The sequence below is a fragment of the Lactuca serriola genome, chromosome 1 (genome assembly GCF_051521515.1).
Source record: "Lactuca serriola cultivar US96UC23 chromosome 1, Lser_US96UC23_V15, whole genome shotgun sequence".
NCBI classification, from domain to species: Eukaryota; Viridiplantae; Streptophyta; class Magnoliopsida; order Asterales; family Asteraceae; genus Lactuca; species Lactuca serriola.
Window position 1 is genome coordinate 15,729,690 of NC_136408.1, and position 24,991 is coordinate 15,754,680.

The 24,991-nt window shown below is 33.9% G+C and overlaps 4 protein-coding genes and 1 long non-coding RNA gene across 5 annotated transcripts; 2 read left to right on the top strand and 3 right to left on the bottom strand.

The window, feature by feature from the left end:
• Positions 1 to 439: 439 nt before the first annotated feature.
• Positions 440 to 5,437, bottom strand: LOC145051931 (uncharacterized). The gene is made up of 9 exons (XM_078999762.1): positions 5,401 to 5,437; positions 4,997 to 5,146; positions 4,822 to 4,857; positions 4,468 to 4,629; positions 4,123 to 4,368; positions 3,725 to 4,013; positions 2,548 to 3,488; positions 1,496 to 2,399; positions 440 to 977 (listed from the first exon to the last, which is right to left on the bottom strand). Exons 1-9 carry the CDS (start codon positions 5,435 to 5,437, stop codon positions 440 to 442), a joined length of 3,303 nt encoding a protein of 1,100 aa, XP_078855888.1.
• A 398-nt stretch (positions 5,438 to 5,835) lies between these two features.
• LOC145067632 (uncharacterized) lies at positions 5,836 to 8,087 on the top strand. Its single transcript, XR_013688866.1, has 3 exons — positions 5,836 to 6,126; positions 6,212 to 6,297; positions 7,846 to 8,087. It is a non-coding gene; the product is annotated as an uncharacterized LOC145067632 (long non-coding RNA).
• Positions 8,088 to 14,191: 6,104 nt separating this feature from the next.
• Positions 14,192 to 16,614, bottom strand: LOC145057076 (transcription regulator/ zinc ion binding protein). Its single transcript, XM_079004878.1, has 4 exons — positions 16,381 to 16,614; positions 15,037 to 15,672; positions 14,768 to 14,866; positions 14,192 to 14,548 (listed from the first exon to the last, which is right to left on the bottom strand). Exons 1-4 carry the CDS (start codon positions 16,525 to 16,527, stop codon positions 14,297 to 14,299), a joined length of 1,134 nt encoding a protein of 377 aa, XP_078861004.1. The 5' UTR covers positions 16,528 to 16,614; the 3' UTR covers positions 14,192 to 14,296.
• A 2,480-nt stretch (positions 16,615 to 19,094) lies between these two features.
• Positions 19,095 to 21,481, top strand: LOC145057250 (Pentatricopeptide repeat (PPR) superfamily protein). The gene has a single exon (XM_079005063.1). It carries the CDS (start codon positions 19,204 to 19,206, stop codon positions 21,472 to 21,474), a length of 2,271 nt encoding a protein of 756 aa, XP_078861189.1. The 5' UTR covers positions 19,095 to 19,203; the 3' UTR covers positions 21,475 to 21,481.
• A 100-nt stretch (positions 21,482 to 21,581) lies between these two features.
• OTP87 (pentatricopeptide (PPR) repeat-containing protein) lies at positions 21,582 to 24,476 on the bottom strand. The gene has a single exon (XM_079004972.1). The coding sequence runs from the start codon at positions 24,423 to 24,425 to the stop codon at positions 21,738 to 21,740; it is 2,688 nt and encodes an 895-aa protein (XP_078861098.1). The 5' UTR covers positions 24,426 to 24,476; the 3' UTR covers positions 21,582 to 21,737.
• Between the last annotated feature and the right edge of the window lie 515 nt (positions 24,477 to 24,991).

Consider the following 24,991-nt stretch of genomic DNA (forward strand, 5'->3'; position numbering starts at 1 on the left):
ATCGTCCAAGGCCCTAATTAAAGGAGTCCATGGGTTGCTTAGGGCTTAAGAATCCAAATTAGGGTTTCCTTGTTAGATAACCCTAATAGCCTCACTACATATAGAACCGTTAAGGCTAAAAAACGTGGGGAACATCTCTTCTAGGGTTAGAACACGCTTTGGGCAGCCTCCATCCTCTCTCCTCTTCATCCTCTTGCTTATGGTGTTTGTAAACCATTAGAGGAGTGACAATTGTGACTCTAAGCTTTCTAAAGTCAATACAAGGAGATTTGGGATTGTTATTGCTACATAACAATCAAGGTAATATCTTAAACCCATTCTTATGTTAATATGATTACTTGTATGCTAGAATTAGGGTTTATAGTCTTGGATAACTTGCATGTACAATAGAGAAACCTAGATCCAAGCATTAGGGTTTGTATGAGCACATAGGATGTTCTTAGGACCAAAACCCATCAAATATATCCTTCAAAGTTCGATCTAAAGCTTCAAATGCATGCTTGTGTACCATTGGTGCTTCATCCCAAATGATCAATGAGGCTTTTCTTACTAAACTCGCAAGATCACTATTTGGATTTATTTTACAAAAAGAATCCACGGTAAGATTTATGGGAATATTAAACCGAGAGTGTGCTGTCCTACCTCCAGTCAATAATAATGAAGCAATCCCACTTGAAGCAACGTTTAAAACAATCTCTCCTTGGGATCTAATGGCTGCAGAAATTGTCTTCCAGAGAAATGTCTTACCAGTTCCACCATAACCATAAATAAAGAATACACCTCCCTTATTATTTTTAACCTTAGCCATTATATCAAGAAAAATGTTGCGTTGCTCGTCGGTTAATGAAACAAAGAGCCGATCAAACTCATTCTTCAAATTTGATATGTCATAATCTAGCTCCTCGACTATCAAACGATTGTTTGAAGATGAAACCAAATCAGCATCTGGGTAAGGCGTCCTTCTATAGTTCTTGAGACTGGAATTGTTTCGAAGTAAAATTTGTTCTAGAACAAAGTCAAGTTTTTAATTTGATCTTCGTTTAGTGATAAACCTGTACGATAAATACTATATTACTTACAACATATTAAAAAAAAGATAATCTGGGAGGTAAAATGTAATTGATTGCATATTGGAAATTTATATGATACAGTTTTAATAATAATTTAATAAATATATAATACCTGGAGAGTTTAATCTCTTTTGTTGAGAATAAATAATTCCGTCTGAAAGGTATTCCCATGTGTTTTCCCACACAATCTCTGGTTTACACAAACTATTGGACAATAACATCGTAGCAAATAAGAAACGTAGATAAAAACCAGATCCAGAAACACTTGCTTCCTTAATTGCTTCGATGTATTCTTTGTCATCATCTAAAAGGCCCGAATTATAGCATGCATCTTTAAAAGAAGAACATATTTCACCATTGACTGTGCGAATTTCTTCGAAGGATTTTGGACCTTTCACTTTATTTAAAAGAATTCTTAAAAATACGCTTCGCCAAGCTTAGGTGAAACCGAGTGAATTCTACCAATAGAATATCCAATTTTCCTTGGCTTCCAAATATTAAGTTTAGGTTTCCAAACAAACTTTGTAGGAAATTCAACATATGTAAGTTTCCGTGCATCTTTATTGATTTCATTACACTTCATCCAAGATGTGAACATTGAAGAAGCAACTGAAGGTCGGTCAAGAACATCTCCAATATCGTCGTCTGCCTCATATACAACTTGTTGTTGAACAGGAAGATGAAAAGGTAGTCTAATCACAGCAGGATACCTATAATGAACATCATATTTAAAAATCCGCCATGATGCTTCACATGCAGATATATATCTACAATCATAGTATTCTTTGATTTCATCCACTGCATCATTGTTATCAGAATCATTATTGCTTGGCTCCATAGCAACAGTCGCTCTATTAGGACCCTTGTTTATATATTTAAATAAATACTTTATAGAAGATCCCTGATTGCACCATTCAACATTAATGTGTGCCTGATATCTTTTTAATAGATATTTGTTGTATGGAACAACATTCCTGTTATCTAACTGAACACCAGATTTTTCAACAAAATGTCCATCATTTCTTCTCCTATATAAGGGAAAACCATTTGAATCAACTGATGTATGATTACAGAATTGCTTTGGAAAGTTTTTAGAACACTTTCTGTCCACCATGTATGGGCAATTCAAATTTTCAGCTCCACATGGACCGTGAATCATGAACTCCCTGACAAGTGAATATAATTCTGGATCTTCTTCGATATTTGGAATCTCAGCAGAAATAATGGGATCGATATATTCAACTGTAGGAAGCTTGTAGTCAGAATGCATAAACAAACATATATGACTATGAGGCAGACCTCGTTTTTGAAATTCAATTGTATAAACCACTGCATGTAAAAATATACACATAAAATAGAAGTTAGAAACTAAAGAAGGTATATATAACCTACACACACACACACACACACATATATATATATATATATATATATATATATATATATATATATATATTAAAGTATAATTTTAAAATACCTGCTTGAACCTTGCCAAAAATTTCATTTTCCCTTAAATCTTTAATAAATGCATCCAACTTTATCTTAAATAACCTACATAATATATCCGGTCTATCTTCAGGATGAAGTGGAGTGTCCTTAAGAAACCTTTGAACTTCTGGCCATTTTGGATTACACGTAAAGGTTATGAAAAAATCTGGATATCCAAACCATTTACATAGCGACATGGCATCCAAATAGTTTTGCATCATATAACGTGCACCACCGGTAAATGAAGAAGGTAAAATCACACGTTGACCAACGTTCGAAATATCTGTACTACCACGTGCTTGGTGATTACGCAGATTCTCATAAGACTCACATCTAAGAATTTTTTGTTGCTTACGTATGAAAAATAATCGCTCGCTTTCAAACATTGTATAACCATCAACCAAAAATTGTTGGAACAACCTTTTTGCATTAAGAAGTAGTGAGAACGATTGATCTCTATCTGGAATTCTGTAAGCGAAAAATTCTCTCATTGTACAGGTCGGGCGCTTGTTGTTACTTGAAGATGTAATACCTCTATGAAGGATGTCAACTTTGTAACCATCATCGCCATATGGAAATAGTAATGGATATTGAAGAGCAAGGTAAGAAGGATGTAATTCACTGATACGCTTTAGTAATCCTGATGAGGTTTCAACAATGATGTCTCTTTTTTCAATTGAATCACAAATGTCACCGACAATTAAAGCGGCTACCTCAGAAGAAGTTGGTAAGTTATACGTCCTTCCATCTTGTTCTCTTTTTCCAATTAATCTTAACTTCAAGTTAGCACCAGGATTATCATGAAGACTGTCTCTTACCATCCTATAAGACTTGACCAACGCATTGTTTGAATCTAACATATCCTTCAAAAATTCTATAATTTGGAGATCATATGACCTTGAACTTGATGTAGAAGCGCTCCTTGGTCCACTGAAAATATTATAGAGAATTATTTAATGTTAGTTAAAAAGATAAATGAACTGAAATTAATTTTTAGATGAAGATTATAAAAATATACCCAATACTTGTCGATCTATTTGAAATCTCGTTCTCTGTATCATATATGTATAACTGACAGAATTTTGGTCATGATCCACCTGTAGGTAAAAGACTTCCCATACTATGATAATTTTGACCGCTAAGTCTGAATATGTATGGTGTGTTGCCTGAGTTGATGGATGAATGAACTTTGCCTCCCATGGATGTAAATGAAAACATTGAATTGTAACGTCGAATGTTTTTTCATGAAGTGTTTGCTTTTAGAATCTACGGAACGGTAAAGATTTTTGTAAGACGACGGTGCTTCTTTTAAGGGTGGTAACTCAACTTTTCCGTAACCACAACATAAGGAATAAGACGTATTGCCTTTTTTTTGTCCTCTAAGCGATTCATCTAGCCATAATTTTGCATGACAAATCTGACATATAACAATCTCGTCTCCATGATCCAAGTAATCTATTGAATGAAAAAAATATTAAAAAGTAAAAAATATATATATATCAGATTATTAAATAAATTTAAATAATATTAAAATTATTAGAATTATTATCACCTTTTGATATACCGCGAAATTTATCTTCGACAATATGATCATGATTACTTTCTTCATCTAATGTCAAGTCAAAAACAGGTATAGAGGATATATCTGAAGTCTTCCTTTTTAATTGATTTTTTCCTCTTGGTAACTTGATTGATGAAGAATTCTGGATTATTGTCGAACGATTACCGGATGTCGTGGAATTCACAAACATTGAATTGTGTTTATTAATAGATATTGGTGTTTGAAGGTTATTATTGAATATACAATTGCCTGATAAAATAAAAATACAAATCAAAACATTAGCAATTGGTATGATTTATATAAATATAAAGCATATATTTCTAAGTTTGTGTATTTATAAATGCATACCGTTTGAAATGTTAGAAAAGAGAGTTCTAACATTTATATTTGTTGAAGGAGAATTATAAGTTATTGTGGAACGATTGGTGGATGTCGTGCCAATGCCAAACACTGAATTATGTAAATTAATAGATAGTGGTGTTTGAACTTTATTGTTGAAAATATAATTGCCTGACGAAATTAAAATACAAATTAGAATGTTAGAAATTGTTATGAGTTATATAAATGTGAAACGTATATTTTTAAATTCGTATATATAGAAATTCGTACCATTTGAAGTATGATGAATATTTGTATGTTGATATACACATGATTTGGCTGAGTTTATATTTTCCTTATCTAAGGTAACGTCTGTATAATTACCTGTAGATATTAATTTAACACGATGACCGTAGACATCTATTACATAATTAGAAAACATGGTTAGTAATAATAAAAAAATATTAATTATTATAAATACACTAAATTAAATAGTTTTGCAAATTTAATATAATTTTTATATTTACAAATCAATTGTAAAATAAACGAATATAAATACCGTTATTTGACATGTAAGAAGTATGTGTAATCGATGAATTTTGATGGCTTGATGTGCTTGGTAATTTTTTGGATTTTCTATTATCCAAATATAACTTTTTAATTTTTCTCCTCTCTTTAGCATTTGTAGATTCTGTAGTACTATTTGAACCTGTAAAATCATAGAAAACAACTTAAAGACATTTTTTTATATTAAGTTTAAATATATTAGAATTTCTTTTAATTTTTTAAATAAAAATGAATAACATATTTAAAATCTATCAATAATACATATTATAATTATCAATGCAAAATAAAGCAAGAAGATTACCGTATTGGCAAAAATTTATAGCATGTCCAGTAGGTGTACGATGAGATGATGATGTAGTACAACGTTTTTTGGATTTTCAGTTATCCAAATATAACTTTCTGTTTCTTCTTCTCTCTCTAGGGTCCATTGCATTCATGTTCTTGTTTGATATATAATAAAAATAAAAAAGTATACATCGATTGGTAGGTTATATAATTTGTATAAACTTCATTTGACGAATTGAATACTAACCAAATAGGATATAAATGATATTTCTAAATCATAAAATTACATAATTATATATAAATCACATTTATTTATTAAATTGTGGAGCATGATATATAAAATGGCAATTTAAATAGATTATGTCAACTTAAATTAGAAATTAATAATTACGACATATCAATATAAAATCTTAGGTAATTATTTAAACTATAATTATTTCAATAATAAATGGGATACATACCAATCCAAATTATATAAATATTATTGATATAAAAAATTAGAAAAAAAGAACATTTTTTTGAAGGATTCACACAAGTAATAACCCCTATTCTCCCACGTAGAAGATAATCATCTATTAGTAACAAACCCCATTTTTCCCTTTTGCTGTAATAGAAATGGAGACCTAGAACCATCGAATATCGAAATTTATATCTCCGCAATCAAGATTAACATTTCGAAGGCATTCATTTAAGAAAGATATGGAAGTTTGTCCATTGCTATCGTGAAGGAGATAGGAATATACAATCATCGAATCAAATTTGAAGGGAGTAGAAGCTTATACCGATTTTACAATTAAAGGTACAAATGAATATGGTATGAAGATGCGACAATTGAAGGTAAGATGTAAATTTTTGTTAACGATTGTTTTCTTAACAGAACATAGATTAGTTGAAAGAAATTGTACCTGATTGTTTTTGGCAGAAATTTGATTCTTATGAAGAAGTTATCGAAAACTGAAATGGTATGAGGAGTAACTCGAAATACGTCAAGAGCGAAGACACAATCATGTAACTTTCAATTTTCTGAAAGTATGATTTTCATACTTTGTGTGTAATAGTTTGAAATTTTGAAATTTGAATTTCCAAGATTTTAGGGTTAAATTTGTGCATCTGATTAATGTTAGCAAATAATTTATTAATTGAATTTTAATTTTATATACCTTCCGAAATTGGAATGCGATTTTTATATTGATTAGCTAGATATTAGGGTTAAATATATGTGCAAAACGGAGGACAAACTCATATCAGTGCCTAGTGAGTGGTTTGAAATTGAAAGTAATGGTTTAGAACAAAAAATGAATGTAGATTGCAATTTCTTTTATTTGATAGCAAGATTTGAAGACAAAAAATGGCAAAAAATTACCCAAAAAAGCAGAATTTTAAGAATATAACCAACTGATATGCACCCTTTAGATTTAAACCGTATAACACACTAATATGTAATTTAATTACAAACATAGATGGTATAACACACTAATATGTAATTTAATTACAAACATATTGACACACATAGAAAGCAACATGACCAAAGAAACACGTTCCTGTTTTAAAAAAATGTTTATATGTCTAATGTGTACTTTATTAATAAAGGGACAAAAAATGTAAAAAAAATAATGCCGTATGGACCATTTTCTAAATCAATAATATATTTGTGATGGATCAAACATGACCAGGGGCTGTTTTAGAGGATTGAAGTGCACCTTCCATGGTTTCCATTATCAATTTTTTGACCTGCAAATAACACACACACACACACATATATATATATATATATATATATATATATATATATATATATATATATATATATATATATATATATATATATATATATATATATTCAAGAAAAAGATGAACTGGGTGCTACCAAACCCAAGTTTGAACATTTAAAGATTAAAAAAATAACAGGTCCTACTATAATAAATTACATACTTGGCCACTATAAAAAAAAAAGATACACAAACATACACAGGTACATTAACACACCCACATGCACAATTAATGATAATATAATTTTGTAAATCAATAGAAAGAGTACCCCTCCCCCTAATCAATTTTTCATCTATTATAGGAGGATCAAACTGTGCAGAGAAATGAGTTTTTAAAAGTAGGTTAGAAATTGTTTTAAGCATTCTATTTATATTAATGCATTATATATATATATATATATATATATATATATATATATATATATATATATATATATAATTATGGGATTAAGGCATTAAAGACAAAATAAAAATTGAATTATGGGTTTTAAATAACATTTTGAAAATTTATGGACACGTTAAATAACTTTTCAATTGTAGTGCAGGAGTATTAAGACACACAAATTATAGCAATGTGCTTTGAAAGTACATTGCTATAAATTGATTTTTTTTACAAAAAAAAACATTTCATTTTTGTCTTTTTCTTATTAAGCCATTGTATTACAGAAGTATATTTACACAAACACACAAATTATAGCTTTTTCATTTTTGTCGTTTAATATGGAGACAGATTTTTTTTGAAACAAATATTAACTTTTGATTTTCTGATTTTTTGTCTAATTTATAGGGATGATTTGGGTGGGAACAAATTTCCGAGAAAAATGTAGAAAAGGACAAGAATAACGTGTGGCACCTTAGGGAGGCTTTTATTAGAGGAGAGATATAAGTACATGAATCTCTGTCCATGTTTTCGTTATTGTTTCCATTAAACATAAAAAGGCTATATTGTATTTATGTATATTTGTAAGTTATAATTAAAAAAAAAACAATAAATGTCAAATATTATTAAAAAAAAAACTATATTTTAATGTCAGATGAGATTTTTATTTTTGTTTAGGTTTTGACTTCAATATGCAATTAAAAAAAATAATAATAAAAAAATAAAAAAAATAAAAAGGCCCTCCTCCGTTTTGATCCTTTCATTTCTTTTCATTTTTCTCCTAAAAACAACTTAAGAACAAGTTATCAATGACTAGACTTAGCTGAAGTAAATGTAAATCACATGCTACACATTCTTTTAAATGATATTAACATTTGACCATAATTTTCGAAAATTAAAGGTTTTTATATTTTCAAGTTGCTTCATATGTAAAGTAGTTTGGAAAAACAAAGAATATTTTCAAAAATGTCAATATACTCAAAAGTATTATGATTGATTGATATTTGAAAATGCATGGAATATTTCAAAATAATGGTTTAGTTTGGAAATAATAATTTATTGTTGATAGTGTTGGAAAATACATGGGGTGAGCATGGGTCCGGTTGGACCGGTTTTGAGTAGTGATGTCAAAAAGTCTCGTGGGGCCCTGTCCCGGTTGGGGGAAATTTTAAAAAAAATCTTGGCGGGGACAAGGTTAACCCCCGTTTTAATTTCGGGGGCGGGGACAGGGATATGCAATCTCATCTCGAAACCCCTATGGGGACCCCGTTAATAAATTACACATATATTTACATATATTAATTATATAAATATAACAAATTATAACATGATTTTGAGTTTCCAAAATTCATCAAAAAAAACATGTTTTTAAATTATTAGTATAATGTTTTTAAGATGCCATAACTTTTTTATTTTCAACATGTAAAATTCTACTACAAATAATTATTTGTTACCTAAAAAATAGTTTATTTTAGCGTAAATAACAACTTCTTTTAGCCAATAAAAATACAACCCAAAATCAATCGAGGACGAGGGTGGGGGTAATAAAGGGGATTCGGGGGCGGGGGCGGGGGTAGGAAAGCTGAACATTTCGGGGGTGGGGGCGGGGATAGGGGAGCAAGGAAATTTCGGGGGCGGGGGCGGGAGATGCACTCCCCGCCCCGTTTGCCCCCGTTGACATCCCTAGTTTTGAGGTAAGACCGAACCCAAAATCGAATTGTCGGTTTTTAAAAAACAAGAACCCAACCTAAAACCAATTGGTTTGGTTTCTCAGTTTTACTAGATCTTTTTCGGGTTTAAACCCAAACTCATTCCAAACCTAACTTTTTGAAAAATCAAATAAGAGACAAACTCTTAATTTTTTAGATTTAAAGTATTTGATAGCCTTTTAATTTTTTGCCTTTTAATTGTTCATGATTCTCTTAATTTTTAAAAGAAATAGTTGTATGTGAATAAATAAATAAAAATAAATAAAAAAGTAGAACGTGTTCCAACTATCCTAATTGTTCAACAAATATTTTTCCATGTTTTCTTTCCATTTCACAGAACATTCTCCATTTTACTTTTCGCTGTCCTCTCCGACCTCTTAAATATTATTTAGAGCCTTTTAAAAGTTCAAACATTTTAAAAATTCAGATCCTACCAAACAACTTCTTATTATTCTTACGAGATGTTTACAATAAAAGAAAAAAATACGATCGGACTGAAACCAAGAAAAGACCTATGCACAAAAAACAAACCTACGAGCAAATTGTATATTGAAAGGACTAACATACTTGATTTACCGTCAAGTCATAATGTCGACCAGGTTATGGATGAAAAGCAAAACTCGATCACCTGGGTTTACATTGATCAATCGACTGACTGTGCATGCGAGACAGAGCTCTTTGAACGTTGCAACGTCCTGTAATTAAGGTTAGAAGGTTTTGTTTCCAAAACAAATAGCCTAAGGAATGATCAAGCTAATGGTGTCCCCAAATCATTCAACCAAAAACTGATGTTGTTGCGTGAACCAACAAATCTGAAGAAAAGATCAACTAGATGGAGATTTTGAGAGTTTCATAACCAAGCCCTAAACCCCCACCTTCATATTGGTCGAACTCCGCATGTCTGTGAAATCCCCATTTTCACGGCCAGAAAAGACCGATTTTATTTATGCTTTGTTTAGAAATAAGAGTGATATTTTAAATATAAGTGTTGCGGAATTTGTTCCCAGTAAAACATGATAAATACGTTATCAAAGCATTTCCGAAGAAATGTATTTTTATTCCTTTTAAAACCTTGGGATGTGATCGTCAATACAGAAACATAAGCATAAACAGAACTTACATTCTCTAGTGATCTACATCTCTTTTAAATCTCTCAGTGTAAAGTAGCTTCGTATCGACACCTGTGATACAAATAAGCTTGAGTGGGTCAGGTTGGGAAACCTGGTGAGTACATAGGGGTTTCAACCCACAAAAATATAATTATTATGTTTAAACATCAAACAATCAACACAATTACCCATCCCTGTTATCTTTTTTACTCTTAAGGATCTACCCTAAGAATTAGTTATTCCTCGTTTATTCATTCCTAAGGATCATCTTAAGGATCAACAAAAAAATCCATCATTGCCAGGGTTTACTCAACAGGCACTAAGTTGCATAGTCACCAGGGTTTAGGCACTAAGTCTCATAGTCGCCAGGGTTTATAAAACAGGCACTAAGTTGTATATTCGCCAAGGTTTAGGCACTAAGTCTCATAGTCGTTAGGGTTTTTTTCAGGGTACATCTGGTGAACACACAGTTCAAAACATCTGGTGAACACGTAGTTCAAAACATTTAGTGAGCACGTAGTTCAAAACATATGGTGAACACTTAGTTCAAAACATATGGTGAACACTTAGTTCAAAAATACCTAGTGAATACGTAGTTCAAAAACACCTATAAGTTACGAGCCTACTAGTGTTCCACTGGACTGTCTAGAATAGTCTGTGGTCGTCATCTATACTCTGTTAGATGGCTAGATCGTCTTAAACATTGAGGCCTCTCATCATTTTATCGCACATCAACTATTTCATCTACCCATGTTTTACCCAACATTTCTGTAGATATAAAATATATATACAATTTAAATCATTTAAAACATGTAGAAATCGTTCATCCCTCATAGATATCAAGAACACAGATAATATGCACACACAACACATAATTTATATTAAATACTTCATATCTATGTGTAAGATGAAAGTAACTATGCACTCACTTGTTAAAGTGATGATTCCAAACTCGGGCAGCGCTTCGCTTTTAACGATTCTATTTTCATTCGATGAAACCTAACATTATTATCGCTAAGGTTTAGTCTAATATTCACTGAGACTAATTAATAGTCTAGCTATTATTACTATTATATAAGTCTTAAACAATACTCTTCACCCACTATGTACAAACAGGGGCAAACATAAAACACCAGAGGGCAGGACCATTTTGGCATATAGTACTTCTGAAATCCAACAACCCTATACGACCCTTTAAACTAGATTCCCCGTACCTTCCGCGTACGAGATATGTTTTCTATGCGAGTGGTTAAACAAATATTATAACGACACTTATATAACTCATAATAATATCCCAAATAATTATTATAAGGTCCTAATAACATTACTATATTTAAATAAAAGCTATATTAGAAATAGTGTAGGCGTAGCTCACTTACAACAGTTTTTTTTATTAAAAATCGGACTTCGCTGGAGCAACGTTTCCGAGCCAAAAGCTTTTCTTCTCGAAGCCGTCGGACGCTCCGGGGCTTCCTTCTTGTGCTAAGGAAGTTCCCTAGACTTGGTAGGGGTTTAAGGAGGTTAGAGAGAAGTTAGAGAGAGAAAGAGAGGCTTGTGGTTTGAAGAAATTATGAAGAGTTCATCTCTTATTTATAGGGATTTTATCGTAGAGTATCCCCTAAGCTTCGTCCGTATCTTCCGCATACGAGATCCGTTTTCTATGTTATTTATATCCACTCGTTGGTATTTAGGAGTACTACAACTTTCATTTAGACCCCGTCGGCTAATTCTTATTCGATCTCAAATTTACAAAACTGTATTCGAATTCGCCGCACTTGAAGAGTAGAGACTAAGTTTCGTCCATATCTTTAACATACGAGCTCTATTCTCGACGTTATTTATATACAAACGTTGGTATTTATGAGTACTACAACTTTCATTTAGATCCCGTTGGCTAATTCTCATTCTATCATAGATTTACAAAATTATATCGAATTCGCCGCGCTCGAAAAGTAAGGACTAAGCTTCGTCCATATCTTTCGCATACGAGCTCCGTTTTCGACTGTCTTTTTATTGTTTAACTCCTATTAACAATACCTTCATTTCTCGTTTAGATTATACTGGCTAAAAATCGACCGATCTAAAATTTGAATTTTCGGGCTGTGCATTGTTATGTTAAATCTTAGAAAAATCGTAAATTTCTCATACGAAGTCAGATTTGGACGTTCTTTTTATGCACACTCTCGGTTTAAAATATACTACGACTTTCGTTTTGATTGCTAAGGCTAGAAAGTATTTTATCGTAAATTCACTTTTTACGATTCTCGGTATCGTGTCGGTTTTGCCGTAAAACTTCGACGGGTCATAACTTCTTCGTTATAACTCGGATTTCGGCGTTATTTATATGTACGGAACCCTTATAAAATATATTACCACTTGGAAAAGATTAATACTTCTAAATAATATTCCATCAAAAACTCATTTTTGATGCTTATTGTCTCTAAAAGACTTGATAACCAATTTACATGATGTGTCTCTTTCTTGTCCGTTATCATCACCACAAGGTCATTTCCCGATTAATACAAGGGTTTGCAATCTCAAACTACCAAGTAATAACCCACTGTTTTCTATGGTTAAACCATAAATAAATAAAAAATCTTGGGATAGTGGTCAGCGTTGTAAAATCTAATTCCAAACATTTTTATCATTTTATGTCAAAAATTTGATTTCAAAAAACAAACTCGTGGTCAAAAGTAGTTGTTTTCAAAAATGGTGATTATTATGTGAGATTTGAGTCGCTTGTATGGTCAAATGTCGATATCCCAATAACTAAACTACTTTCATAGTTTTTCCAAGGAATAGTGTTAAAAATAGTAAATCATTATTCATTCAAAAAGTATATTAATTAGGCTACTCAAAGAGGCTTTGGCATCTTATTCGCCATTCTCGGCGAAACACCGGCCGAGGTCTCGGCATGCCAAGTTTGGCTCGACAACTCAGTGGAAATTCGCCGATGAGAGAGACGATTTTTTTTACCCATTAACTCACATTCCTTTTTTCAAAAAAATACATTTTTTTAAATGTAACTGTTCCGTTTTTTTTCTTCAGAATTTCAAATTTTAAACCTTTTATCTTCAACTATAAATACCATCATCCTTATTCATTTTTCATTCATTCAAATCTTCTTAATTCAATTCTTTTAACTTTCTTATTTGTCATATTCTTTTAAATGTCATCACTAAAAGTGGCTCGTGTTTGGTCTTCTGAAGAAAAGATGTTACTCACTCGTGTATAGATTGATGTAACAGAAGATCCAATCCACATTAACGACAATGCGCGTAATTTTTGGGGGAGAGTCGCGGAAACATACCCCAGTCAAGCCCATGTTCCTCGAAGTAAAGATTAACCTTTCTCTAAATTGAGACATTCAAATGCAATTGCAACTCATTTTAACAATGTGTTTCATAGGGTGATACATGAAACCGAAAATGATGAAAATAAAAATACTTTACTAACGAATGCTCTTGAAGCTTACCATTTGTTTATGCATATCAAACATTCTTTTCGGTCCATTCAGTCAGAAAAAATTGTTTGGACCTGAAAAAATATCTATCAAACAACAAGACCTAAGAATGGTTAACTATTTGCAAAATATATCAAGTATCGCTTGCGTAGGGATGATGTATTTTGTTGATATCATATTTGCAAAATATACTTAACAAAATAGTTTAGTATTTGTTAGTAACTTTATCGTCATCAAACATTTGAGTAACAAGTGGGGTTTAGGCTATGCTCAAAGAGAGAGATGTGCAAAGTTCTAAGAAAAAAAAAAACTAGTGGTGCAAAATGAGACCAATTCAGCACATACATATTTATTTAATAACTTTTTTTTGTTGAATTGGTATTAAAGAGATTTAGTTTTTCATTAAAAAAAATCGCCAATTAGATTAAAAGATATGATGAATATTATATGTAACACTAACACCCCCATCTTAGTTTGTCAAAAATATTCTCTTCTTAAAAGTGCATAAGTGTTTATAAACATCAGATTTTTACCTCCATCTTAAAAGTTGCTAATATCCACCAAATGGTAATAGTGTGTTAGTTCTCACTAGAATCATGTTGCACTCTCCCACTAATTTCCAAGCACAAGCCAGTAGATACACCTTTTTTCACATGACTGTTCTTGGTCTTCACCTCGGGCTTTTTCTTTCTGTGGCCCGGGTCGATAAAAACCGGTTGTATTTCAAGGGTCGGATTGGGCTTGATGCGGTTCACTTCTCGTTCATTAACAGGTTGTAGCATGATACTCTTCTGAAACTGTTCAGACGCTTCGTCTTCATTCAGAAGAACCTACAATGACATTCCAAAATTTTAACAATATTGAACCTACAATGTTAATTTATAAATTAATTAAATAGAGTCGTAATTTTAGGAATGGTCTACTTCCTTTTGTCGTGCAAAAAGTTAGGACTCAATGGAAAACACTTCAGTTTTATAATTTTACATTAATAAGATATTAAAGGAAAGAAGGGCAATGCAAAAAAGCAATAACAAAGGTAAAGAAGTTACCTTACGCCCAACTAAGTCAAATGATATGACAACCTTGCTGCGATTAACTCGTTCAGCTTCCTCTATCTCCTCTTTTTTCTTCCTCAAAAGCTCCTTTTCCTGTGTCCAACAAGAGTTAAAAGTTTAGACAACCACGTAGTATCAGATATCAGAGAAATCTTGACATGACATGACATGACATAATAGTTTGTAATGTCTTCAATGCACAACAAACACAGTACAACCTATTATGTCATGTCTGATCTGACAAATGTGACCTAACATGATACCTCCATTGACAACCAACTATTCCCTTCAATCTCATAGTAGTCACTCTGATCATCTATAACCGTTGTACGAGAAGCAGCGTTGCGGTCATAATCAACAAGTCTTTTCGCATAAGCTTCAGCTGCCACCTCAGCATCCGATAAGGGAACGGTTTCTTCCTCTAAGCCAGCATACGTGCTTCCTTCTCTTAAAACAAGGGCCCCACAAAAACTACAAGGTCCCTCTCCTTCCTGTTCACACACAATCTTCCCACAAGACAAACAATTACTAACCAATCTGTGTCTACGGGCTTGACATGAGCATGGTTTCCCCTGCTGAAAGATGATCGAACCCTTAGAAGCTTCAGCAAGAGATATGACTTTCCCGGTTTTTTTCTTCTTTGACTTGCTTTGACTTCCCGTTTGTTGGTTTTGTGGTTGTGTGATCTGAGCTGTGACATTCTTCGAAGTGGAGGGTGGAGTTTCTTTTGGAGGTTTTACTGGCTTTTTAGACATGACTACGGTTTCTTTTGATGGTGGTTTGACATACTCACGGAATTGGGTGGTTGGATGATCTGGCGGGGTGGTGGTCTCTATATAACCTCTTCGTTTCAGGTATTCATTAATCACGGGTCGACCAGCTTCCTCACCAACTATATTCTGTATATGTATATCACAACAAGAAGAAAACAACAAAATGTGTTAAAGTTTTGTGCAATTACATTTGATTTCTAACACTTTCTCCCTACATCTAGTAAACTGATGAGCCATAACATATCTTTGTTTAACCTCATATAAATGGCACTTGCAAAATGAATATGGTAATATAGTGAAAACAGATAGGTGTGCTTATAGAGAGCAAGATGCATTTCATGTTGGAATTTTCAAAAGCTAAACACTGATCTAACATTCTACTTTTGTTACTCTAGAAATCAAATGAAAGATAATGCCCAGTGCATATCTATCAAAATTCTAAGCATACTTAGGGTAAATACCGCCCTGTAGCTATGCTACTGCCTATTCTTGCGTATCACAGAATCAATAAGACGATCTAACAATTTAGATTGCTAGTAAACAACTTCATTATACCCAATTGAACCAATAACTTGATTTCAGATGATCAATATAGCATTCTGACTCACAGTAATACATAAACTCAATAAACTCCAATGGATACCCTCAAATAAATTCAACCATCAACTTGCCTTATGCATCAATTGATTCAGCAAAACGATATGCAAAACCCTACTAGTTAACTAAACCAAAAGATAAAAGTCTATAATAAATAGCACGATGATGAATTAAAATCGTAAGGAAGATAAACCAGAATAACTAGAATAAGTAGTGATACGGAATATGAGCAATTACATCGAGGTACTCCTTAGCGTCAACTGGAGGAGCAAGGTCACAGTAGGAGACTAGCCCTGAGATGAGATCTCCATCTAATTCCAAACCGTCTGTCTTCCGGCAAAGATCTAGTAACGCCTTCTCTAACCACTGTCCTGCCGTCTCCATTCTCTCTACACCGTACCGAGTCTCCGGTGGTCTTGCTGCCGATCGAGAGAGATGTGAGGCAATTGAACCAAAGTTGCTACAAGCCTACGACTCCTACACACAATTTTAGGGTTTATGCAAATAAGTCCACTTACTTTGTCATATTAACGGATTTGATCCTCCATTTTCAAAATTGTTCAAATTCAATCGTGCTTATATTCTTATGCAAAACTAGGGATGAGCAAAAACCGAACCGAAAAACCGAAAAACCGAAACCAAAACAATAACCGACGGTTTAGGTTTGAATTTTACAAAAACCGAAAAATAACGGTTTGGTTCGGTTTTGACGTATAAAACCGCCCATAAAAACCGAACCGACCCACGTATATATTATTTATTATGTTTTAAACTTTTAGTTTTAGACTTTAGACTTTATCTCTTTAATACTTTATATTTATTTTCAATAAACTGTTAATGGTGTTAAACTTTGATATTTTAAACATTTTTATGTTTTTATAATACTAGAATTCGTACTCTTTATTTTGGTATATTTAAAGTAGATACAATACTATTTATCGCAACGTATTTTCACTAGGTTTGAACCCAAAAACTAGAAAAAAAATAGGAGCTCATAAACCCATGGTTTAAAACCGAAAACCCATAAACCCAACCCGGAAAACCGAAAAACCGAACCATGCAAAAACCGAACCTATATGGGTTTAAAAATCGAAAAACTGACTTTCTACGGTTTGGTTTGGTTTTAGCCAAAAACCGACCCAAACCGACCTATGCTCATCCCTATGCAAAACATAATTCTATTATTTTTCAACCCAAAATACCATAATCATTAATCAAATGTAAAAATACACAAATGATCCATGTGTTCGGCTAAACATACCATATTTGATACTTACGAAGATTTTATAGTATAGATGGTCCTTAAGTTTTAAAACTATTCTAAGAATAATCTTTATAGTTAACACTGTTAACTAGTATAACGAGTTAAGTTTTTAAGAAATGTCCAAATACATTGGTTTTTGGAAAAATAGAGATGTGGGGGTAGAGAGATAGATAGAGAAAGAGAGAGATGGGGTCATTTTCTTTAATTTTTAATCATTTAAAAGAAATATAAGAAAATATAATTTGTACATTTCATAAAAATCTGACACGTTATTTTTAAGTGTGTTAACAACAAACACCGTTCTTACAAGAGTTTTTAAACTTAATAACAATTTTATTTATGGGACAAGTCTCTCTCTAACCTATTCATAAAATTTACTCCTTAACTTCTTAGATTTGTGGGAGTTGCTCGGCAAGAGGGTAGCAAACATGGCATACATTGTCCTTTCATAGTGGCATGCCAAGTTGGTTGAGCTGAAATGACACTGTACTTTCAGAGAGAGAGAGAGAGAGAGTTCACATGATGGATTTTTTGGTTAAGGGGAAAATATATGGAGAAGCATCGTGGGAGCTAGTGGTGAGCAAACCAAACCAAGAAACCGAGAAACCGACTAAAACTGACAACATCGAAAACGAAAAAGCCGAAACCAAATCAAAATTGACAGTTGGGGTTTAAATTTTTTAAAATCGAAAAATTGGGTTCGGTTTCGGTTTTTACCCAAAAACTGACCCATCCAACCCGAGAAACTGACCCATACTTAAAACCAACAAACTGACCCATCCAACCTGAGAAACCGACCCATACTTGATTGTGTTTTGGTTGTAATAGACTATTTGTTGTGAGACTTATTTTTGTAAAGTATTTAACTTTAATTTGGTGTTTTTGAAGTATTTAACTTGTTGCTTCATTTATGGAAAATGAGTTAAAACCCAAAGCCCATGGGTTTAAACCCAGAACCCATGTGAGTATGGGTTGAACCCAAGAAACCGAAAACCGTCCAAACCGACCTTAGAACCCAAGAAACTGAATCGACCAGAAACCGATCCTATTGGGTTCTGAAAACCAGAAACCGACCATTTATGGATTAGGTTGGGTTTGGGTCCAAAACCGACCCATGTACAACCCTAGTGGAAGCAGAGAGGGAGGATAGAGACTAGATGAGTGGCTTTCAATTTGACCTGTCGAGCTCTCAAGGGACGATTTTGTCGAGATGACTTAGCTAATGTCGACTCCACTCCTTCCAACCTAACAATTAAAGTAATTTTGTCTAATAAATAAAAACATTATTATTATTATTATTATTATGTGTTTGATATGATGGAAAATGATGTGAGGATTTATTTAAAGAAAAAAAAAGAGTTTTTATTTTTAATCACAAATTCTTCAAAACATTTTATTGACTTATTGACTTTTTAAAAAGCCTAACAAATCAAAAAAAAATTTTTTGGCAAACTTAAAAAAACTTTTCAAATAGCTTTTCTATTAATTTTAAAAAACATGTAAAATTTTGCTTTTTGAAACTTGTTTTAGCTTTTTAAATAAAGTAACTTACCAATGTGAACTTAATCAAAAATTTTAAACCAAAATTTTTTAACTTATTAATTTATTGGTTTTTTGAACTTCAAAATTAATCAAAATATATATATTTTAAAAAAACTAAGGTCAAAAACACACCCGAACACTCCACGGAAAATCATTGAAACTAGCAGACCAACAGGACGATTCTGCGGTCTGCACCCACTTCTGGCGGATTAGTCAATCCAAATTCCATTTTTCACTACGATCAATGGTATGTAATGAGGCGCAATTTACTTACGAAACATGTAGCTGCTGTTGTGAAATACCAAAAGGATCCACTAAGGGCGCTAGAAATGTTCAATTCTGCGAAGAATGAAGATGGGTTTAAGCATAATCTGATAACTTACAAGTGTATGATTGAAAATCTCGGTTATCATGGTGAGTTTGAAGCAATGGAACGTGTGTTTACAGAAATGAGGTCGGATATTGATAATTATTTATTAGAAGGAGCTTATGTATTCGCCATGAAAAGTTATGGCAGGAAGGGAAAGGTCCAAGAAGCTGTAAACGTATTTGAAAGAATGGATTTCTATAACTGCGAACCAGGTGTTCATTCGTATAACGCAATTATGAATATATTAGTTGAGTACGGGTATTTTGATCAAGCCCATAAAGTTTATATGAGAATGAAAGATAAAGGAGTTGTTCCTGATGTATATACTTTTACGATTAGAATCAAAGCGTTTTGTAGGAGTAGAAGGTCTTTAGCTGCTCTTAGGCTTCTCAAGAACATGCCTGCGTCAGGGTGTGAGTTCAACGCAGTTACCTATTGTACAGTGGTAGGTGGATTCTATGAGGAAAACAATCAATCCGACGCATACCAACTGTTCGATGAAATGCTCATGAGAAGCATCTTTCCTGATGTTGTCACTTTTAACAAGCTTGTACACATACTTTGCAAGAAAGGGAATGTTCAAGAGAGTGAGAGACTTTTCAACAAGGTACTAAAGAGAGGCATATCTCCAAATGTCTTCACATTCAATGTCTTCATTCAAGGTCTATGCAAATCCAAACGGCTCACCCAGGCTGCCAGAATGCTGGATTCTGCCAGTAAACAAAATTTAACACCCGATGTTGTCACATTCAACACACTCATATGGGGTTTATGCAAAAACTCAAAAGTTATGGAAGCTGAGAGTTACTTACAAATGATGGTAAACAAGGGTCTTGAGCCAGATGATTTCACATACAACACCATAATCGATGGGTACTGCAAACTGGGCATGGTGGAAAGTGCTTCCAAGATTCTTAAAGATGCAGTTTTTATGGGGTTTAAGCCTGATAAGTTTACTTATACCTCTTTAATCTATGGATATTGCCAAGATGGTGATGTGGATCGAGCCATGGCTGTTTTTAGAGATTGTTTGAGAAAGGGTGTGAAACCAATTACTATTATGTACAACACATTGATTAAAGGTTTGGCTAAACAGGGTCTAATTTTGCAGGCATTGGAGTTAATGGAAGAAATGCCAAAAAACGGGTGTTATCCTGATACATGGAGTTATAATTTGTTGATTGATGGGCTTTGCAAGATGGGTTGTGTATTGGATGCTGATAGATTCATGAATGATTCTTTGGGAAAAGGTTTTATTCCTGATATATACACGTTTAACACTTTGATTGATGGTTATTGTAAGCAGTCGAAGATGAGTATTGCCATTGAAATGGTGGATAAAATGTGGAATCACGTGACACCTGATGCTATCACGTACAACACTCTGTTAAATGGCCTTTGCAAGAATATGAAATCTGAAGACGTGATTGGAACTTTTCAAGAAATGAAAAACAATGGTTTTGTTCCTGATGTAATTTCTTACAACACATTGATCGAAAGCCTTTGTAAAGCTAGAAAACTAGATAAAGCCATGGAAGCTTTTCAGGAAATGGAGAAAACTGGAGTAAATCCGGATGAAGTTAGCTATGGCACATTGATCAGCGGGTTTTGTGAGAATGGGGATCTTGAACAAGCCTATGAGCTCTTCCGTCAATGTAATCTCTCCCACACAACTCCCATATTCAATATCATGATAAAAGCTTTCAGTGAGAAGATGAAGATGGATGACGCACGGAAACTGTTTGATGAAATGCCTGAACCAGATAACTTCACTTTTCGTTGCATGATTGATGGGTTTTGCAGAATAGGAGACGTTGACCATGGTTACAAGTTTCTTCTTGATGAGATTGACCATGGGTTCATACCATCGGTTGCTACATTTGGGCAGGTGATAAATTGTCTTTGTGTGAAGCATAGAGTGCATGAAGCAGTAGGTGTCGTTTACCTGATGGTGCAGAAGGAAGTAGTCCCTGAGACTGTAAACACCATATTTGAAGCAGATAAAAAGGTGATTGCAGCTCCGAAGATTGTTGTGGAAGATTTGTTAAGGAAGAGTCATATTACTTATTATGCATATGAACTTTTGTATGATGGTGTAAGAAATAAAAAACTTTCTAAGAAAAAACTTTCAATTAATAAAACATTGAATCAGTAATCCACAAGTGTTTTTTTTTTTTTAAAAACTTTAGTTCAATTATTTTGCAATTAGTTTTTTATATGTATGGAGCTCTTTGATAGTTGTTGATTGAATCAAGATCTAACTGAGTCAAACTTAGCCTGCCCTGAATCTAACCAAGTAAGGGACAATTAGAAGAGTTAGAACGGAGACTTCTACTATGATATCAAACAGTTTGAATCTGACTGAGTTACATCTAGCCTCTAATATGATAGACCCAAAAAAAGACACAATCCTAAGTCTCATACATAACTCCATCCTGGCTGTTTCTTTATCCCAGTCCCTTTCATCTCATTTCTAATCTTTAAAACTTCTTCCCAATTCCCCAATTCAGCCAAAATATTGGATAACCCCACATACCCTCCATCTGACAAGGGCGCCAACTCAATAAACTTCTCAGCCGCCATTCTCCCAATCTCAACATCCCCATGCACTTTACATGCAGCAAGCAATGTACCCCACACTAACCCATCCGGTTCAACCGGCATCTTCCCAATAAACCCAACCGCTTCTTCCAATCTCCCAGCCCGGCCCAAAACATCCACCATACATGCATAATGCCTCAAACCCGGTTCAATCCCATAATCTTTAACCATCGACTCCAAATAACAATACCCCTCTTCCACCAAACCACCATGGCTACACGCACTCAACACACCCACAAAAGTCACTGAATCCGGTTTGATCCCTGACTCGACCATGAGTTCATACACTTTCAACGCGGCTAACCCGTCTCCATTTTGAGCATACCCGTTGATCATTGCGGTCCACGTGATCACATCTGGGTTATCAATCTGTTCAAATGACTTACAACAATCTTCAAGATTCCCGAATTTTGAGTACATCGTGACCAATGAACTCCCGATTGATGTATCGGATTCAAGCCCGAGTTTTACGATCCGTCCGTGTAACTGGATCCCGGTTTCGGGCCTGTTTACGGATCGTAAAATGGACGAGATCGTGAACGAATCGACCTCGAAATCGGACACGATTAACTCACGGAAAAGATGAAATGCATCTTCGATTTGCCCGTTTTGTGCATAGCTCGAAACTAAAGAAGAACACGATACCGGGTCTTTAAAAGGCATCATGTTGAACACCAATTTAGCCGATTTCAAATTGCCACATTTCGAGTACATATGAACTATCGGACTTCCGGCAAAGATGAGTCGCCGGAAAAAGAATCCGTGGATTTCCTTGCCGGATTTTAAAGATTGAAGAGACGCACAGGCTGCAAGGACGGGTGTTAAAGTCTTTTCATCTAATACGATATGATTAACAAGCATTTCTTGAAATAACTCAATAGCTTTATATGCAAACCCGTGTTCTGTAAATCCCGCAATCATTGATGCCCAAGAAACTTCGTCTTTCTCCGGGATTTCCCGGAAAATCTTGTAGGATTCTTTTAAGCAATCGCATTTAGAGTACATGGTGAAGAGAGAACAACCCACTAAAGGGTTATTAAAAATCCCGGTTTTATGCGTATAGCAATGAATCTGTTCACCTAATTGTAATCGATCCGTGATACTCAATACACTCGGTATACAAGATTTATCGGGTTTTAAACCTTCTCGAAACATTCTTTTCAATAAACTAAATGTTTTTTCTAATCTTCCATTTTGAGAAAAGCAAGTTATCATTGCTGCCCATGTACTTGGATTCATTGAATCTTTTGAGTCTTTGAATATCTGTTGGGATGATTCTACTGCTCCTGTTCTTGAGTATGAATTTATCAAAGAATTCTTCACGGTTGGATCGGAATAGAACCCGGTTTTACAAATCCAACAATGGATTTGGAACAATAATATTGGGTTTACACAAGCGGAAAGAACACTAGTGAGAGTGTAATTGTTTATTTCTACCTTTAAAGATAGCATTTCTTTAAATAACTGGAGGGCTGATTCAAACTCACCTTTTTGAACAAAACCTGTGATGATAGCAGTCCACGAAACCACATTATGAACAGACATTCGTGAAAATATCTTCACAGCTTCATCTACTTGGCCACATTTAGAATAGAAGTCGATTATAGCAGTGGACACAAATACGTCTTCTCCATCACCATATTTGATAACCAACCCGTGAACTAATCTGCCGAGGTCAAGTTGTTGACATTTAGCGCAAGCACTGAAAACAGAAGGAAATGTGAATTTATTTGGAGAAGGAAGTCCGCGACACATCTGCTGAAAAAGATTCAAACCCAGACGGTCTTCATTGTGTTTAATGGCACCGGAAATTATCGCATTCCAACAAACCACATTCCCACAAGATTCATCGTAAAAAACCCTTAAAGCATCATTGAAATTGCAACTCTTTAGGAATAAATCTATCATCCCACTCCGAACATAACCATCCAAAGAGAAACCATCTTTTAATGCGAGTGAGTAAAGTTGTTTCCCGCAATTAACAAAATTGGAAGCTATACAACCGGAAATAGCACTCCCGTATGTAAATTCATTGGGGTAAAAACCCAAAGAATGCATCCTACAGAAACTTCCCCAAGATTCTGCATACCTAAGGTTTCCATTGTGACACGAGATGATGAGATTCCAAGAATTAATGTTTGGGTGAGGAATTGCGTCGAACACCTTGAGTGCGTGATCAAAGGCCGAAGCTTTATAATAACAGCGCAATAAATAATTCGAAAACTCGGGATTCGAATGGAAGGCGTTGGTTTTGAGGAAATGGGTATGTATGATTTTGGTTTCTTCATGTGTATAGTCTCGTGATTTCGCTGATTCATTGAGGTACTGATAAGGGTCAAACGTAGTAGGGAAATTTTGCTGGTTGTGTGGTTTTGTGGGGAAAATTGATGGGACCTGTAGAGCAGAAACAAGGGAGGAAAGAAATTTGGTGGAGTAAATTGAGAATTTTAAATTGATGTGATGATTACTGAGAGCTTTCTTGGGTATTCTGGAATTAAGGAACATGGCAGGTAAAGCAGCTACGCGGGAAATTCTCGCAAGCGCCGAGACTTACGAATAAATGTGTTAGGCAACACTAAGGTAGTGTTTGTTTTTGGTAATTTATGACACGACATGACAAAAATACACGGTACGAAACGAAATTGGGACGAAATTAAAATTTGAATTCGTGTTCGTGTCGTGTTCGTGTTCGTGTTAGCTATAAAAAACACGATGCTATGTCGTGTCGTGTTCGTGTTCGAAATTCGACACGAAATTGACATGATTTAGTAGTTCTTTATCATGTTTTCATGTTTGTCGTGTTTATCGTGTTATATTTGATAAATTATTCATTAAATAAACTAGTTTTTAGTATATGTTATATTTGTCGTGTCGTGTCGTGTTTGTTGTGTTTTACTTCGTTCGTTTTCGTGTTAGTTAAGAAAAACACGACATCGTGTCGTGTCGTGTTCGTATTACCAAAAACTTTGTCGTGTCGTGTCGTGTCAGACAGAAACACGAAACGATAGTACGATTTGTCACCCTTAGTTTTTGGTGACCTCACACCACACATTAGCATTTGCACCCTTTGT